We start from the raw sequence: 17546 nt of genomic DNA on the forward strand, positions 1-17546 counted from the left end.
ATGACCTGCCCTTGACCAGTCCATGGAGCTTCTGGACTTTTTAGAATTCTGATGTGAGATCGTTGTGGCGCTCGATGACGAAGTAGCCGAAGCAGGAGGTTGCATGGAAGTTGAAGATGAGGAAGATGCATTTCCCATCCTTTTTTCCCCACCTCCGTCTGCACCTCCTCCTCCTCCTCCTCCACCTGTACCTCCCCTCAAGGCTTCGGTGAAGAGCTGGGGCTCCATGGCGGGTCTCTCCGTCGTTGAGGTGGTCGGAGTCTGCAGGTTGTTGCTGCCTTTGGGGATTCCCACCAAGTGGCTCTGGTTAGAGTGGCTGGTTAACAGATCTTTCATTTCTTCGTAGGAGCCCAGCGTGTTCTGGACACGACTCGCCAACGCATCACCTTTATTAGTCTGAAAGGAGAAGAGGAAGAAGAACAAGACAGGAGGGAGGAAGAGAGAGAAGAATATTAATTAAGTCTTCCATTTTTCCATTTCTTTAGCCTTGATGAAAAGCCCTCTTTATTCATCCAGAGAGGAACAGTGAGAGACAGATAGGGTGACCACTGACCACACATCAAGATGAGATGATTAATTAAACACATGCCATCCTTAAGAGGGTCCAGTCCAGACTGCAGCAGTAAAATTAATGGGGCAGGAATCATTATTAGCCTGACCCCAGATTCTCAAGCAATCATTGCTTGGAGGACAGTGCGGGTCGTACTGATATATGACGGTGTAGCACCTTCAGCTGCTACGTGAGATGTTCCCCAGAATAGCTCAAAAATACCTTTCGTGTCAGTCACTGACAGCTCCTTTAATGACGACACTACATGATTTGATCATTTGGCATTTCTGAAAGGACATGAGCCATTAGCAGGCGGTTCTATATTTTGAACCAGATTCCTGCAAAAAAGCCACGAAAGAAAAAAGGTGAAATCCTGTAGATTTTTATTCAGTTCTCTGATATTTCTCTTCGACCTGAGCAACAAACTGTGAGACAAATATTAATCTAGAGCCAAGTTCGAATTATGGAACATCTACAGCCTATAATTTGATCGTGACATTTCATCATGAATTACTGACAAATAATGGAAACTCTGAATAAAATCAATGCGAGATGTGGCCCTGTAATTTTAACTTTTGTGTTATGTACAGCAATAGATCCGGGTATCTGATCTGTCAGCTAAAGCTACTATAAGTATAAAGGTTGAAACGTATGAAAAGGAGTGAATAAAGCCCTTTATCTCATTTTCAAGACAGGGTGAAATTGCCTGTATTTGGGGAGGTTAATGAATTCGTGAATAATGAATTTATGTTCATAGGAAGTCGGAGCTTAACTAATCTTAGGTAATATTTCTGGAAAGAGGATAGAGTTACATAATAATAATGAATAATCACTACACTGATTGTAGTGGGGTTTAACACCAATCATGCAGATCTGTGCGAGGCTGTCGAGGGCGATTTTCTAACCACATTTATTTCCACAGTGGTCAGGAGAATAAAATCACACATCATGTACATCAGTTGTTTCCCTATGCAAAACAGCTCCAGTCAGTAACTGAACAACACTGTTATAACAGGCAATGATCCATGGAGAGGGCTTATTGCTGAGGAGGGATCTCTCAGTGTGTATTTGTACGTGTGTGTTAGACACTTACATATTACTATAACACCACCCTTTCATTTGCTCTAATGGGGGCCGATGTATGAATCGTTTGATACTAATTGCTACATTGTGATGCCCTTTTTCATGATCAGATTGTTTTGATAGTACTTTATGAACCAGGTGAAACTGAAATTGACTGAGATACATGATTAATTGTTTACTCTATGTCAATGCATTAATATCACGCTGACAATGATGCTTGACAGGTTTACCATCTAAGCAACACCTTGACCTTTTTGATGATGAGGTGTCTGCACATAGATGCATAGTTACATACTAATACTAATACTATTATATACAAATGGTTTACATTAAGATACTTGTCTGTGTCACTAGCTGTTATTTTGGTTCATCCTGACTTTGAGGTTATTTGGATAGGAGTACCGGAGAGCCGCCAGGATGGCGCCACTGTCAAGTGTGTTAATGTTTGTATTAAAATTTATGTTAAAAGAGTCATGTGGGATGGGGTGTTTCGGGTCCCATGTGGTGTTTTTTAAGGGCCTCTCTTTTTCTCTGTCCCTCTCTTACACAGATTTATACTATTGTTGACTTTGACTGCATGTTTTAGGAGCATAACCTCCACTGTATATTGGGCTTTCCCCGCATAGTTCAGGAGAGTTTCATTATTCGGCTGGAGGCTCTCCAAATAACGTTTTACTTGATTACAATACTGAACTTATTGTAATAAATTTGTTATACAACTAAGACAATGTCGGCTGAGTTTTTCTTCAAACATCTTTAACTGCATTGCAACTGAATATATGACAATGACAATCTTTCAAAATCCAACAGTTGAGACATTTCGATCAAAGGAGAACACTTAAGGTAGTATTATCCTTTATGCTTGTCCGTCCAGTAAATGTTAAAATATTTCACTAGATGGTATAGTATAACAAAGGTACAAAGGTTTCTGAAGAACTACATTGGTAGTCAAGACTCTAATCCAGGTTAATCTAAGAATCAGAAAAAAACGTGGGTCATTGGTGGACCTGACTGCTCAAACAAGTCACCTGTAATCAAAGCTGCCACACTGTTAATTATACATAACTTCAAGCCTTGATATAATTTGAACAGATGAGTTAATAAAAAACTGTCATTATAGGTTTATTTCTGCTGTGAAGTTGGACATTTGAACATGGGGACATATGGAGACTGACTTGTTCTGTAGCCAGCTTCAAGTGGACGTTTGAGGAACTGCAGTTTTTAGCCTTGCATATGCTTCACTTCACGGTCATGGAGAATCGCTTGGTTGCGATACAGTATTTCAGTCTGAGACTTCAGACTAATTGTTTCAGCTCCCTTTTTATATTAGACGATGGGATGAATTCCTCAGGAAACTCGTGTGATTTAAGTGATCTAACCTCCTCATAAGTTACATTCAGTATATTTGTCTAAGATAAAAGAGTGTTGTGTTTCACTCAGACTTACAGACCAAATCCCAAAGATCATCCAGTGAATTCCAATTTTCTAAGCATCAGATGAGTCACCTTAATTTTCACCTAATATACTTTTAAAGCACTTACTCATACTTTCCACTGCAACAAAATTCTCAGCCTGAAGTAAGAGGAAGAAAAGACAACCTCAAATTTAGATGGAATAAAAAAAACCCCAAAAAACATGGTGTTTAATATGTAGTGGGAGTTTGACAGAGAGGACATGACTTGATAAAGGAAACGGCAGATTTGCATATGACAATTGCAATTATTGAAATAAATCACAGGTGAACCCTGTGTAATAGTCCTGGCTTTAACACAGATAGATCCTTGTGGTCTTGTGGTCCACAGAAATGTCGACTCAAATGTGGAAACAGCATTCATCTCTCCAACCACGTCTGTCTTCACTTTACTGTATCTAATTAAGTATGAAAACCATGAAAATACCAAAAAAATGAAACAGGGCAGGGAATCAAGCCGAATTTACAAAAGAATCATATAAGAAAGGAGAGATCTGCTTTCAAATAATCTTAACAGATGTAATTTCTGCATGCACACACACACACACACACACACACACACAAACACTACACACCGTGGCAAGCCAAAGTTAGCTGTGAATAAATTAGCCCATCTCTTCTCCATCTCAAGCTCATGAATAAAAGATCTGGTGGCTGAAGAGGAACAGAAAACACATTTACAGAGAAGCAAAATGAAAAACAGAAGAGAAAGAGAGGATGAATACCTATGCGTGCGTGTGTGTGTGTGTGTGTGTGTGTACGAGTGTGTGTGTGTGAATAGATCATCCCAAATAGCTGCTAACAGCATAACGCTCTTTAACAGGATTAGAAGAGGGATTAGCTAATAGCTGACAGAGTGTATGAATACTGGAGAGAGGAAGAGGGAAAGACAGAAAAACAGAGTGACGGACACACGATAGACCTGCAGGTACAGAGAGAGACTGACGGTAGAAAAAAAATGAAGAAGAGAGAGAGACCGGGGACGATAAAAGTTTTATAAATCCTATGTGATAATGAAAAAGGGCTGATATAGATCTCTACAGGAGCACTTCAGTGTACAGCCAGCATTAAACACGGAGAAAGTGAGCGAGGTCGTGGAGGTCGTGGTAAATCCACTGAATTGTATAAGTAAAGCAACAAGCACTGGTGCGGGGAAAAAAAAATGAAATTGTTAATGTGGCAAATAAATCACTGAAGAAAGGGGCAAGGGTGGCCAAGGCTAGTTTTCAAGTTTAGCAGCACTGAGAGATAAAGTGTGGAGGAAAAAAAAGATTAGTTTTAAAGACTGGAATATGAAACCACAAAACAGTGTTGTCTACCCGTGTGGATCACTTAAGAATGTATCCTTTGCTCCAAGATTTATGTATATTGCTACCTTCAATAAGTAGTCCCTTGCTCAGTTAATCGCTGTAATTATGAGAGCTGTAGAAGTCCTCCGCTGTTTACTGTGAAAGAATCCAATTTAACCATTTTTGAAAGGCACTGAGCTGATGATAAATTGTATACACATAATAAATCCTATATTATGTGTAATGTGACCCACAGAAAATTACCAACCCTCATCTTCCAGCGCGCTTTTGGTTTATGGCTGAATCGTTCATGTTTTTGGTTCAAAAGCCAGAAAAACAAACTCAAATAGGACTTCTTTTTTTTTGGCTTTCTTGTTTGAGTTTTTGTTGAGTTATTTCTTATTTTAGATTTTTTGGTGGGGTTTATTGGGTTGTGGCGGTTTTGGTCCCTATTATTGGTTTTTGTTACTCTCAAATTCACTTACTTTATATATTACCCGCTGTGGTAGGTCAGTATTTGTTATTTCTTCTGTTTGTTCTTGTTGATTTGGCTTATATTTGCAGTTTCTTGTCTTTATTGATACGTATGTTTTAAGAGTTGTTGTCTTATTATTGTTGTTGCTTTTGTGCAGACCCCAGGAAGATTAGTAATCACTTCTGAATGGGAATCCAAATAAGAAATAAAGAATACTGAAGTCTTGCAGGCCTATGCCATTTTATAGATGCATGCAGACATTTCTGTGAAAAGCTCTGTTAAATGCATTGTACACTGTATCAGCCAGCAACAAACAGAAGACAAGTCATGACAGCTGGTGAACAGAGACCAAAGTAGAGCTAAAAGGAGTGGACTATTTACAATTAATATCAGGTGGCTAGAGAACGACTGGATTGAGGTTTATGTAGTGATATATCAATGTTCTGTTTACGGCTTGTTACAGCCGGTTTTAGTCTATAAATTAGAAAAGCTGAGGCACAGCTGATCATACTGTCTAGAGTCAGTGTTGGTCCATTTGTCTACTCTGGGCTAACCATAGAAACATGGTGGTTCAACACGGCAGACATGTGGAAGAAGACCTCTTTTGGTAGATATAAAAGACACGCGAAAAACACCAATTCTTATTCTGAGTGATTTATACACTAATAAAACCATAGTTATGAATATCATATTCCATTTCTGCCATTATATTCTGCTAAATAACACACATGGACTTTTAACTGGACCAAAACAATCTAAATAGCAGATTGAAGTTTAAAAGATTTAAGATTTAAAAGATTTTAAGACCAGACTTAAAAAAGGAAATAGATAATTAAATAAATCCATGTAGCCCTAAAATGAGGTTTATGTAGTTTTGATCACATGAAAACAATCCTCTCTGATATAACTATAACCACCAAACGATTAGCCAGTCTGAGGAAGCACACTTGAAACACAGGAGGCTTTTCCAGGAGTTCAAATAAATGAACAAACAATCTTCAATGTGTGGCTCCAATTATCCCCTGGTGTTATATCGTGGTGTAACATCCTTCAACACGCCCAGTCCAGTCAGCCTTGCTTCTCTCCTACACACACACATACACATACAACACATCTGACCTCACCTCAGCACCATTAATTAGTTGGAAACAATTAGTTGGAGTATGGAGGCACCTAGGATTAGATTACATATCAAAACAACCTCTCATGCGCTGCCCGTCGCCCCCCGAACCTCGGGCAACGTCTTCCTGAGAACCCCTCCGTGTCCTCTGCGTTCAGACACAGCAGCCGTTAACACATTCTGTCAAGACTCAAAGCCAGTCTTGTCCCAAGGTCGATACACTTGGCGGCATAACCGAGTGTTGAAGTGCCTGGCGGTAGCAAATGAGAGTTAAAACAAACCAAAATCAATTTTTATAACACAGGGGCAGGAGAGTGGCCATGGATTTCATGCATGGCTAGTTCACTTTGAGCTAAAGAAGAAACAAAATGATGGCATCTCCAGTGCCTTAGATCAGAAAAGACCAGAACCTATGCTAGAGGGTGTTACCGTATTGGCCCAGGGGGACAGTGCACGAGGAACAAATGGTCACAGTAGCATATAATGATCAATAGGCCATCATCATCCAAAAACAGCACTGAAATGCAATAAGCACAAAAAATGTTAGAATAATTGTTGTTTGGCATAACAATCCCTTCAATTGATTACTAGCACAAGGCAAATTGTTTTTAGTGAGCCTAAATCACAAAGCGGCTGTTTTAGACAAGAGTGGCCCATCCTTGCTGATTAATACGTCGTAAATTCACCCTTTGCTCAAATGAAATCCGGTGTCAGGTACGTCCATTCTCCTCCAGCGGGATCAATCAAACACGTTCACAGCGAAATAAAACCTGTCTCCTAAACAGCAATGAGAGAGCACTCTGTGTGGAGAAAGCGCACTTGGTGTAAAGAATCACAGCTCAGGTCAGGTTGTAAAGAGTGTGTGTGTGTGTGTGTGTGTGTGTGTGTGTGTGTGTGTGGTGTGTGTGTGTGTGTGTGTTTTGGTGTGTGTGTGCAGCTTACAGGATTGCTTTGTGTTTCAGTCCTCGCAGATAGGCAGTTGCTGTTTGCTTGACATTTTTAAAATTGGTTGTTTAGTTCAGAGAGGTTTTGGAAAATACGCTGTTCACTTTTTGTATTTAGTTAAATGAGAAAACCCTGTGTTGTTACATCCCTATCCCTTTTTTCTGATGGGATTAACGTTAACAGGGAGAGGCGGTGAGTGAAATATCACTGAGCTCGTCTGTAATTTAACTCGCGTTCCTGAGGCATTCTAACCATCGGGAAATAACAGGATGTGGTCTGTAAAGACATGGACATCAGCAGGACAAAGTCAAAAGCCGGAGGGAGAGAGGAACGTGAGGCGAAGATGCGGCGGTGAGGAGAATTTTGAGTCAAAAAACACCATCAAGTCGTAACACAGTCAACCCGAACACGACATGAAAGAGACACCACTTCCACAAGATGTCATTATCTCTCTCGTCCGAAAATCACAAGTTTTCCTCAGTAGTAAAACTAATCCACCGATATTTGTCTTTACACATCAAGGGTATGTTTGCAAATAGGAGCAGCCCATTTCATGAGGTTTTAAGAGGTAATCTGTAATCTCTGCCTGCATTTTTTATGGGTCCCCAATAGTTAGTAAAACGTTAAATGAACGGCATTTCAGATTTCAGGATTTGGGTTGGTCGTGTTCGCCCAAAAACAGAGATATTTTCAAACTCTTACTGTGTAATGTAAATCATCCAATAAACAGCTAAAACAGCTAATGTTACTCAAGTTAATTATATACACTCCAAACACCTAGAAAGTTGAATAATTAAACATGTCACATCTCAATTTGTTAATTTACACATGAACAAAACTGTAAAAATGCAAATTTGTGGCTTAGGTGGATTTACAAGCTATAAATATTTCTTGATGACAATCTTCTCATCTTTAGAAATAAACCAACAAATGCATAATTAAGTGTAACTATTCATTCAAAAACCATGCTTACTTTATAAGGTTCTCCAAACAGGTTGAATCCAGTTGAGAAGAGATCTTCATCTGTTGGGACCTCCTGGTCCTCCTCTCCCACTCCCTCCTCTTCAGGACGCTGCGCTCCGACTCCAGATGACTGGAAGGACACAAAGAGGAAAAAAGCTGTTACATCCCCCACTGAGGCAGACACATTGCCTGGCACCAGTGAGACCGCTGGTTTCTAATGAGCATGCTAACAAGTCATTTTGGATCTCAAAGAGCAGGTGTAATTCTTTTCCTGCAGTGTGGTTAGAGTAGCTCGGTAGCTGGTAAAGGAAAATAACAGGGTAAATGGGTAAATCGTGTAGTGCGCCGTCTGAAAATTCAACTAATGGTAAGAAAAAAACGAAATCTTGCTAGAAGCGAGATCAAGAGAAAAAAAAAAAGGATTCACAGCAATGTAGATGAAGATATTCATTGATAATGAAGCTGAATGGTTGTTTAAGATTACTAATAAGATTCAGATATCAAACCATCTTTGACTTTCTCTGGACATGAACAGTCTCACTCTTTAACTCCAGCATCCGCTACCTTCCACTGAAACTGATATCCGGATAACCCTTGACACAACCAAGTGACCTTAAGTTGTTTGGACTGACACTTTCAAAGAATAATATTGAATGTTTTTGTCTCTTTGAATCAGCTCATCTCATAAGGTTAAGCAGTCATTTTTTATCTAGCTTCTGAATAAATTCCACTCGTCTAAATTCGATTTGCAAAAGCTGCTTGATTTTTCAGACTCCAATAAAATGTTCATCCCGTGCAACTACTGACCCCTATGTTATCCAGAAGTTTCGATGCCTCGTATCTACAGGAAACAACTTTTTTTTTTCCAAACAAGTCAGCCAAGGTCTTATCTATACAGTTTTGTGAGAAATAGTGCAAACTGTTTCATTAAACTTCTGATTGCTCCAAGGAGCTTTGTGTCTTTGGGATTGAAGGAATTGGTGGATAAAAAACAACAACTGGCCATTCGATAGTAATCTGATGGAGCTGGAGCCAAGAGTCAATTAGATTAGCTGAGTATAAAGACTGGAAGCAGCTGGCCTGGTCATTAAACTTAAAGCATGTGGTATCCATCATTGTACACAAACAAAACAAAATGAAACATGATAATTTGTGGTTTTAAATGGAGTTATGGATGTAACTAGCCTATATCTTGACTTTTTTCCACATTTAACCAACCTTAAAACCCAAATTGTTCTTATGTATGGATAAACCATTAGATCCTTAATAATAAGAGCATTGGAAGTGAGGTGTAAACTTGGACAGAGCATGGCTGTTCCTCGGCTTCCAGTCTTTGTGCAAACTAAGTTAATCATCTCCTGGCTGTAGTCTCCATATACGAAGTGTAAAGACAGTTAGAGTGGTATCGATCTTATTATCTAACTCTTGGAAACAAACCAGCGTATTCAAGAATATTTAATTAATGCTTCTAGTCCAGCCTGTGTTATATTTTGCAAACAACAGTGGCCAAAACACTGAAACATGAATGAATGATAATCTTTGTATAAGTCTACGAGGGGAAACAAACTCAATAGAAAAAGAACACACCACTGACAGTACATTTCTTGTCTATAATATATGCAAAGGACAAAGTGTAACGAAGAAAGTGAAGAGAAACAACAGTCCATCATTTAGGACAACTTAAGAACAAAGATCAATGAACCTGAAAAATTTACAAACTTTAAATATGTCCAGTCGCAAAAACCCTCAAACACTCAACATGAGGAAACTGGTTCTCATGAGGACTACCCCACGAAAGGAAGACTTGGGAGGATAAGAGGATAAGTTCATTACAGTACCAGCCTCAGAAATCACCAATAAAACAGCAGCTCAGGTTACAGCCAACATAAATGCGTCACAGAGTTCAAGTAGCAGACCTGTCAACATCAATCAGGCCTCGTGGGTTGAGCTGCTGCAAAGAACCACAACTGAGACAGAGCAACAAGAAGAATTGTTTGGGCCAAGAAACACAGGAGTGGACACTGGCCCAATGGAAATCTTTACTTTGGTCTGATCGGTCAAATTTGAGATCTTGGTTCCGACCACAGCTGGTCACTTTGTGAAAGGTGTGGTGTGGTCTACATGTGTGGTTCCCACCATGACAGCCAGGAGGAGGTGTGAGGCTGGGGGTGGTTTGCTGGTGCCAGCATATTTTCAGTATATCTCAAATAGAAAAAAATAATAAAGAAAAAGCAATGACTGAGAAGGGGTGTCCAAACCTTTGACTGGTGCTGGTGTAGTCATTAGCTGGGTATTTCATTCATGACGTGCATTATTTTTAGCGTAGGTGGACCCAGTGGGAATTGAAGTCCTAATCAGACAGTGTTTATGACATGTTGTACCCACTGAACCACAATGCACTGCAAAGGACAGATGCGTTTATGTCCGGTCACAGTGTCATTGGATGGCCTCCCAATAAATTTGCTTTTAATTTCATCAACATTCCTACACTACCGCAATGAACCGGGGTTTTCTGTCTGGAGGCAAGAATTATTGCTGTATATGAGCAAGATTGTTCTTGTGGCATTCAAAATATGAGACAGCTGACAGTAAACAATGATAAGAATGATTGGAGGCAAAGGCAGAGTGATCTGTGGGGAATAGAGATGGTGGCGAAACCCAGGTTTTTGGAACATTTGTCCTTATATAACCAGTATTTTTAGCAAAAAAAAAACCTTTTACTGCACAGTTACTGATTCACTCTGCCCTCCTAAACTTTTGCAGTCACCATCCTCCACTGAGAAATCTACAAGCTGGCAGCCAAACTCGAATCTCAGTAGTACAAAGTAACGTGTGCATATGTGAGTGTGAGTACGAGTCATGCTTGAGGCTGTGGCCCGCTGACCCAAGAAAGGGCACTGTTTTACCACACCACTGCCAAGAGATGAGACAGGGGCGGCTAATTAGCGATCAACACAATTAAAAGAGACTTTCTCTTTTCCTCTACCAGACCCTGCCTTCAACATTTAATCCGTCAGCAAGATGTGAGTGGGAGGGAGAGAGAGCGGAGAAGCAATTGGAGTAAAGAGAGAGGGGGGGGGGGGGGGAATCACAGAGACCCACGGGAAGGGAAAAAAAAGACCCAGTTTCAGAGCAACAGACAGTTTCTTAAAAAGGAAAGAAAAATAACAGAATGATGAAAGACAGGGTGGAGGGATGGGGAGAGGAAGGTAGGAAGGGAAGAAGGGAGGAGCAAAAAGCAGGAGAGAGCAGTGGGAATAACAGACATAATGATTGACAGGTTAGGTGTTTGTGTGTATGCATGCGTGTGTGTGTGTTACAGGAGTATACCTAGGCGTGATCATTGTGTGCGCTGGGGCTGCTGGTTGACATGTGCATTGTCTGTCAGTGCAGAAAGATAACTGACGGAGCTGTCACTACAACAAACACACACGTATGTAGTACACACACAAACACACACAGTCCCATGCCACAGATCACTGTCTCCGTCTCCGTCTGTCACGCACTAGACATTCACACGGAGGGAATCAGGTCAGACGAGGTAATTAACACATCCAGGATTTATTTCCTAGCATGTGGCAGGAACAGAGTACAACACTACCTGCCACACGCAGGTTACACTTTTGACACTTCGCTGAATTGACTTTGACATTTTGTCTTTGCAGCTTTTTGAACCAGAGTGTTCTGGTCAGCCGGGTCAGTGAGAATCTTCAGTGCTAAGCTGTAAAGCTATTTATTGATGAATCGTTGGCAGGAAGTCATAGTCGTATTATTGTGAAAACTCCATTTAACTTTGAGGTTTCATACTGCTAATGGCAGGAGTGGTAATTTGATTGATGCTAATACCCGTGTGGATCGCTGACAGTATGAAGAATGTCGTCACCCACATGTTTCTGAGTGTGGTGGCACTGGCCGCAGCCATGATTAGCCCGGCTGATCTAAAAATGGGCAAAGACGTGGATCATTGGTGGACCTGAGGTGGGCTGAATGACGCCTGGTTGCTCAAACAAACCACCTATAACAGCACTCACATGTCAAAATTAGCTACAGAGACCAAAACTGTTTTTCGTACCAGGCTGTAAACATGTTTATTTCTGCTGTCAAGTTGGACATTTGAACATGGGGACTGACTTGTTCTGTAACCAGCCTCAAGTGGACGTTTGAGGAACTGCAGTTGTTCTGCATTGTTTTGCATTGGCTTCACTTCACAGTTACAGAAAACAAAATGGACCTCTGCCGCTCAGGGATGGGAATCAAGAACCGGTTCTTGTTGAGAACTGGTTCCGTGTGTTTCAATTCCATGGAATCGTTTGGCAGTTTATCCAACGATTCTCTTCTAAATTCCAGAAAGCACGAATTACGTCACGCAACTTCCGCAAGAAGTTACGCACGCTCGATTCCAGCAAGCACGACTAATTACGCCACGTAACTTACGCAAGTTTCACACGTGCAGTGCAATCAGTAGTAAACAATGGCACCAACTCAGTTCAACGCTCCAAAGTTTGGCTGCATTTTACCAAAAAAAACGGCAACAGGGCGACTTGCAATCATTGCAAAGTGGAGATAACAGCGGCGGGAGGGAACACGCCGAACATGCAGAAACATTTGTGCACACAACATGCAATATTTTTAAATAAATGTCGTGTTTTTGACACGCTTCGGACTGGAGATGAATCTCAACCTAGCAGCAGCGGAAGGTAGTTACACTTGTTACTACTATCCAGGCTGTGGACCTCTTTTGACCTCGCTGTTGGTTTTGTAAGGTCGTGATACTTATAACTAAACAAAGTTGATGCTGATCAAATGGTTTGTTCTCCTTTTTTCCCCAAATGAGAATCGATAAGAGAATCGATAAAGAATCGAATCGTTAAGCAGAATCGATAATGGAATCGGAATTGTGAAAATCTTATCAATAGCCTACCCATTCCTGCTGCTGCTTGATGTGGACATGAACTAAAGATATCATCTCAAACATTCACACAGGCAGTTAATCAACATGGCCACTGTTGCCATATTTGTAGTCCCAGCTGTCATATGAACACATTACTCTGTGTCGTGATACAAATAACCTCTATAAAACAGAACTTTTACCATCTGAAGCAATCTGGTTTCTGTTTGTTTGTAGTCTGAGCAGTATTGACAAATCACGTTTAAGCAGACTTAGGTGCATTCATATGAGAGATTAGCAGAAATGCGTCCCTTTGCATCATTCCCACGTATCAAGTTGCTAATTGCTCGGTCTGGATATCCGTTATATATCCGGAAGATTACCTGTGAAGCACAGAGGTGACAGGATTACCCTTTTGGTGTTGCTGCGTTTTGATAGTCTGATTATTTGTCATCACCACACACGCTTCCATGATGTAGGATGAACACACTGAGATGCGAGGGGGCTGCAGATGACTCAGCAGGTGTTCAAATATTGTAACATCACAGAATCAGTGCCTCATAACCAAGCTATGTGTGCTTGTTGAAATAAAGAGAAAGTGCATCTTGCACCAGTGTTCACAGACTGTAAAGCCTCTTAGTTACACCACCTCTCAAATATGAGATGCTAGGATGATCTCCCAGAGGCTTAAAGCTTCAACAAATATATCAGGAAAATAGAAAAATATGCACAATAGACGCTGTTTTATATTATTTTCAGACAAAAGTGAGGAAAATTCAAATTTCACTCGCACTTCATCGACAAATATTCAGATTTCGTTCGTGTTTTTGTCTTTGAAAGATTTAGAGATGGCAGCCGGGTTCGTTAGTTCGTCTGCAGTGCTGATAGATAACAGTGAAACACACACACTTTTGAACGAAAGACAGAAAGAAAAAGGCAGATGGATGATGGACAGACGGACAGACAGATGGATGGATTGCTGCGGATTAATAGCAGTGGTGATATCAGCAGTGGGCATACTGTCGATGTTGATATTTTCTGTGAATGAAAATGTAGCGATGGCAGCTTTCTTGCCTACCACTCTGCTTTCCTTCTGTGTGTGTTAATGCGTGTGTGTGTGTGTCCTGAAGTAATGCTGATAGCCAGAGTAAGCTCTGGGAATTTAATCTCAGCAGAGCTATGCTGTGCTCCCCTGATAACTAAACACACACACCACACACAAACGCACACACCAGTGTCTCTAACACAGCCTCATCACCCTCTCATTCACTTTCACTGCACACAACCTCGGTAACACACTCTCTGCCTCAACAACTGGCGCCTATAAGCAAGGCACTGAACCTACAGCTCAGCAGGCTGTGGAAATGCAGATTCCTTTCTTTGATGCATGAAGATTAATCTCAGACGTTATCGTGGGAAATTGAACCGTCGCCACTACGAGCCGTGCTTGGATACAGTAAATAAAAAGTGCAACTGACAGGGTTGCTATTAGACTCAAATTTATATGTTTTAATACTAAAATTCACCCGGAGCTGTGCTGAAGTTGTGATATTTGGTTTCATTTATTATATTTACTCGTATTATATAATGCAGAGCCCTTTACATTTAATGCCAGTAAAAACTTTCCAACACGCCAGATGTTAAAAGTTGGACAGTGGATTGAGCTGAACATGCTGAAGTTCTCTGTGTTCTGTCGTCAGCGGGGAAGAAAAGGCTGCAGTCTGTGTAAGTCATCAAGAGAGTTTCTGGAGCTGCTTCATTGAAAATCAACCGGGGCCTGACTCGTGTGGACTCACGCTGCATTTGTGTCTTATGGGAATAACTGTCAGAACAGTTCAAGGCAACCGCTCGGAAATATATTTCAACTCATCTGAAGCCATGAAGACATTCTGAGCGTTTTTCTTTTTTTATTCACAATTTTTTAAAGCAAATGAATCATTTACTTCTTATTCAAAATGATGTTTTGCAAATAACACAATGTGTACTTAAACTAAAAAGGGTACACTTATTGGATTATTCTCAAGCAGAACAATCCCAACACTGGGCAGTGATTAGCTGACAGCAGGCAGCAGGCTCACATGAACGTGTTAAATGGAGGCTTTTATGTTCGCATGCTGCAAAACGCTCCCTGTTGGTCATTTTTCTGAGCAGGAAAAAAAGCACAGGTGTTACTAATAACATTAAGTATGGCGGCGAGCCAGCGTGTACCATACCCGTATCTAAAAACCAAAGCAGCTAAATGGAATTCAGCCGTCATCGTAGATAAACATACACATCGCTCAAATCCCCTCTTGTCCACTGAGCTGAAATCAGGTTTTAAGCTCGTAAAATATCTGCCCTATACAAATCACTACCTACATAATATATTCTTATCCAACCATTATTCCCACAGGAGGGGCTTTTTTTTCCCATACCTGAATTGATGGATTGTTTTAAATAGGAAAATATCCTTGTCTATACGGAGATATATGTGACAGCTTATGAGCTTTTATCCATGTGTCTGTGGAATGCTCCAGATGCTCGGTACATGTTTATGTGTCAGTGACTCTATTGGCTCAAAGAGGGCAGTGAGCTCATTTACTGCAACTACAATTTTTCCATTTATTTTAATTGGTGCTAATCAAAATCTAATCGATAACATTCAAAATTCAAGTGAAAAGTTCTCAGTACTTAAACTGGTGCCAATTCGTTTTTCCACATTTAATTTAGCACCTCAGCCTGTGTATATCTTGATCATACACAGGCTGAGGTCATCTGCACTTCTAACAGTAATAATTATTTCTTTTCTGTTCATGTACAAAAATGATTTAGTGGCTCTGTAAACCAATTAAAACATTATGTAGCATAGCACGAGTTCAGGAAGAGCACTGAAGTTACAGCATCAGCTGCTTTATTAATGCTTCGCGATCATTGGCGAATACTCAGTCCAGAGTCCAGCCACACTCTCTCAGCCAACAGTGCTTGCCAAAAAACTGCAGTTCCTCAAAAGGTCCACTTGAGGCTGGCTACACAACGAGTCAGTCTCCATAAGTCCCCATGTTAAAATGTCCAACTTCACAGCAGAAATAAACATGTTTACAGCCTGTTTTGGTCTCTATAGCTAATTTCCCCATTCATGACAACTGTACTGAGGGTGAATTTTTATAGAACTCAACTGTTCAAAATATATTAAGGCTTAAAATGAAGTATAATTAACAGCGTGGCCACTTTGGGTGTCGTTATAGGCGGCTTGTTTGAGCACCTAGGTGTCATAACGACCCTCAGGTCCACATCTTTGTCGATTTCTAGATTAGTCTGGAGGTGGAAGAGGCGGGACTACAAACATGACGGCAGCCAGAGCCGCCACACTCTGACAAACCTTCAGAGAAGTTGGTGATGTCACGGATATGCTGTCCATTCTTTATACAGTCAATAGCCCAACTTGTTCTAATGTAGTATTTTTTGGTTTGTTGGATTTGGATAATGCCAATAGTTGAAAACAAAGAAAACTAAATGGAACACTGAGATATGTTCAACCTATCCTTGAATACTGCATGTGTCATTCCTGGGCAAAATGAATGCATTATTAAAACAAAATAAAAGCATTTTATAAAACATTGTAGACCTTGTATTATTATTATTATTATTCTAACAGGACAGTGTCTGTCCAACATGATGGCAGAACTCATGAGAGATTCTGTTTTTATGTTACTTCAGCTTAACCCACGCTTTAATTAGTGACACAGTTGCCAATAATGTAGCCATAATGACAATGCTTTTAAAGTAAATCATCTTATTAATGAAATTCTTCTATAAATGAAACACTGACGATTATTACACCTTTAACTCAAGTGGTTATAATAAGCCCTCCACAGTTCGTATTTTCAATCTTTGTATTTTATTTAACCTGCATTTAACCGGGCAGCTCAATTAGGAATAAGCCCTTGAATGTGTTGATAGTGTGCACATGCACGAGTGTGTGTGTGTGTGTGTGTGTGTGGGAGAGAAAGCTCGGGGATGAGGGGGTAGAACGAGTGTTTTGGAATGACAGGGAGAAGTGAGGGGGATAATGAGAGGAGGAGGAAGAGGAGGAGAGGGGGAAGGAGAGAGGAATAGCTGTCAGGCAGCAGACAAAAGCTTTGTTTGAAGTGTCAGTTCAACGACGCATTTTGTGTGTGGTTTGTGTGCGTTATCTGGTTTGTGTGTTCATTCAGGCGGCATTAGACATCAGAGAAATATCAGCAGGCATTCCTGGATAGAGAGAGGAGAAGAGGAAGAAGAAGCAGATCCAGAATGCCATCAATATGAAAATATACAGCTTTCAAGGTTTTCTGTATGGACTGTATGAAGGCGGATATCAAAAATCACTTGCTTTGTGTGTTTCTGTTTGACATGAGTGCAGGTATTATAATGAGACACAGCCTTCAAACGCATTGTTACTTCCAGCTTTGTTTTAATGCACATCACACACCCCCGTGTGTTCGACACTGATGGATAGATAAATAGGCCGAGAGCGAGGACAGAGCAGGAATATGAGAGAGAGTCTGAAGCTTTGTAGTTTTTCTTTTCTTTCTTTCTTTTCTCTGTGTCTCATCATAATGCAGGAGAGCCTCACAATGACACCCAAACATAAAGAAATCACACGGTATGTAAAGGTGTTCTCTGATTTAAGCGTGTATATATTTTCTCGGCGAGTATTTTGTTTGTACGCTCAGTATGAAACAGGTTTTCGTTTTTTTTTTCTCTCTCCGAAACAAAAAACGTCACAAGTTAAAAGTAAAGC

The 17546-nt window shown here is 40.5% G+C and overlaps 1 protein-coding gene across 2 annotated transcripts in view; it reads right to left on the minus strand.

The window, feature by feature from the left end:
- aff2 (AF4/FMR2 family, member 2) overlaps nucleotides 1-17546 on the minus strand; it is a 141464-nt gene that overhangs the window by 93324 nt on the left and 30594 nt on the right. For both annotated transcript variants that reach the window (XM_027280910.1, XM_027280906.1), the window contains exons 2-3: nucleotides 7907-8026; nucleotides 1-396 (exon numbers count right to left, since the gene is read on the minus strand). The exon at nucleotides 1-396 is cut by the window's left edge and continues 262 nt beyond it. In XM_027280910.1, the coding sequence (XP_027136711.1) occupies nucleotides 1-396; nucleotides 7907-8026 (516 nt within the window). The remainder of the gene's footprint in view (nucleotides 397-7906; nucleotides 8027-17546) is intronic.

Source organism: Larimichthys crocea, chromosome I (assembly GCF_000972845.2).
Source record: "Larimichthys crocea isolate SSNF chromosome I, L_crocea_2.0, whole genome shotgun sequence".
NCBI lineage: Eukaryota > Metazoa > Chordata > Actinopteri > Sciaenidae > Larimichthys > Larimichthys crocea.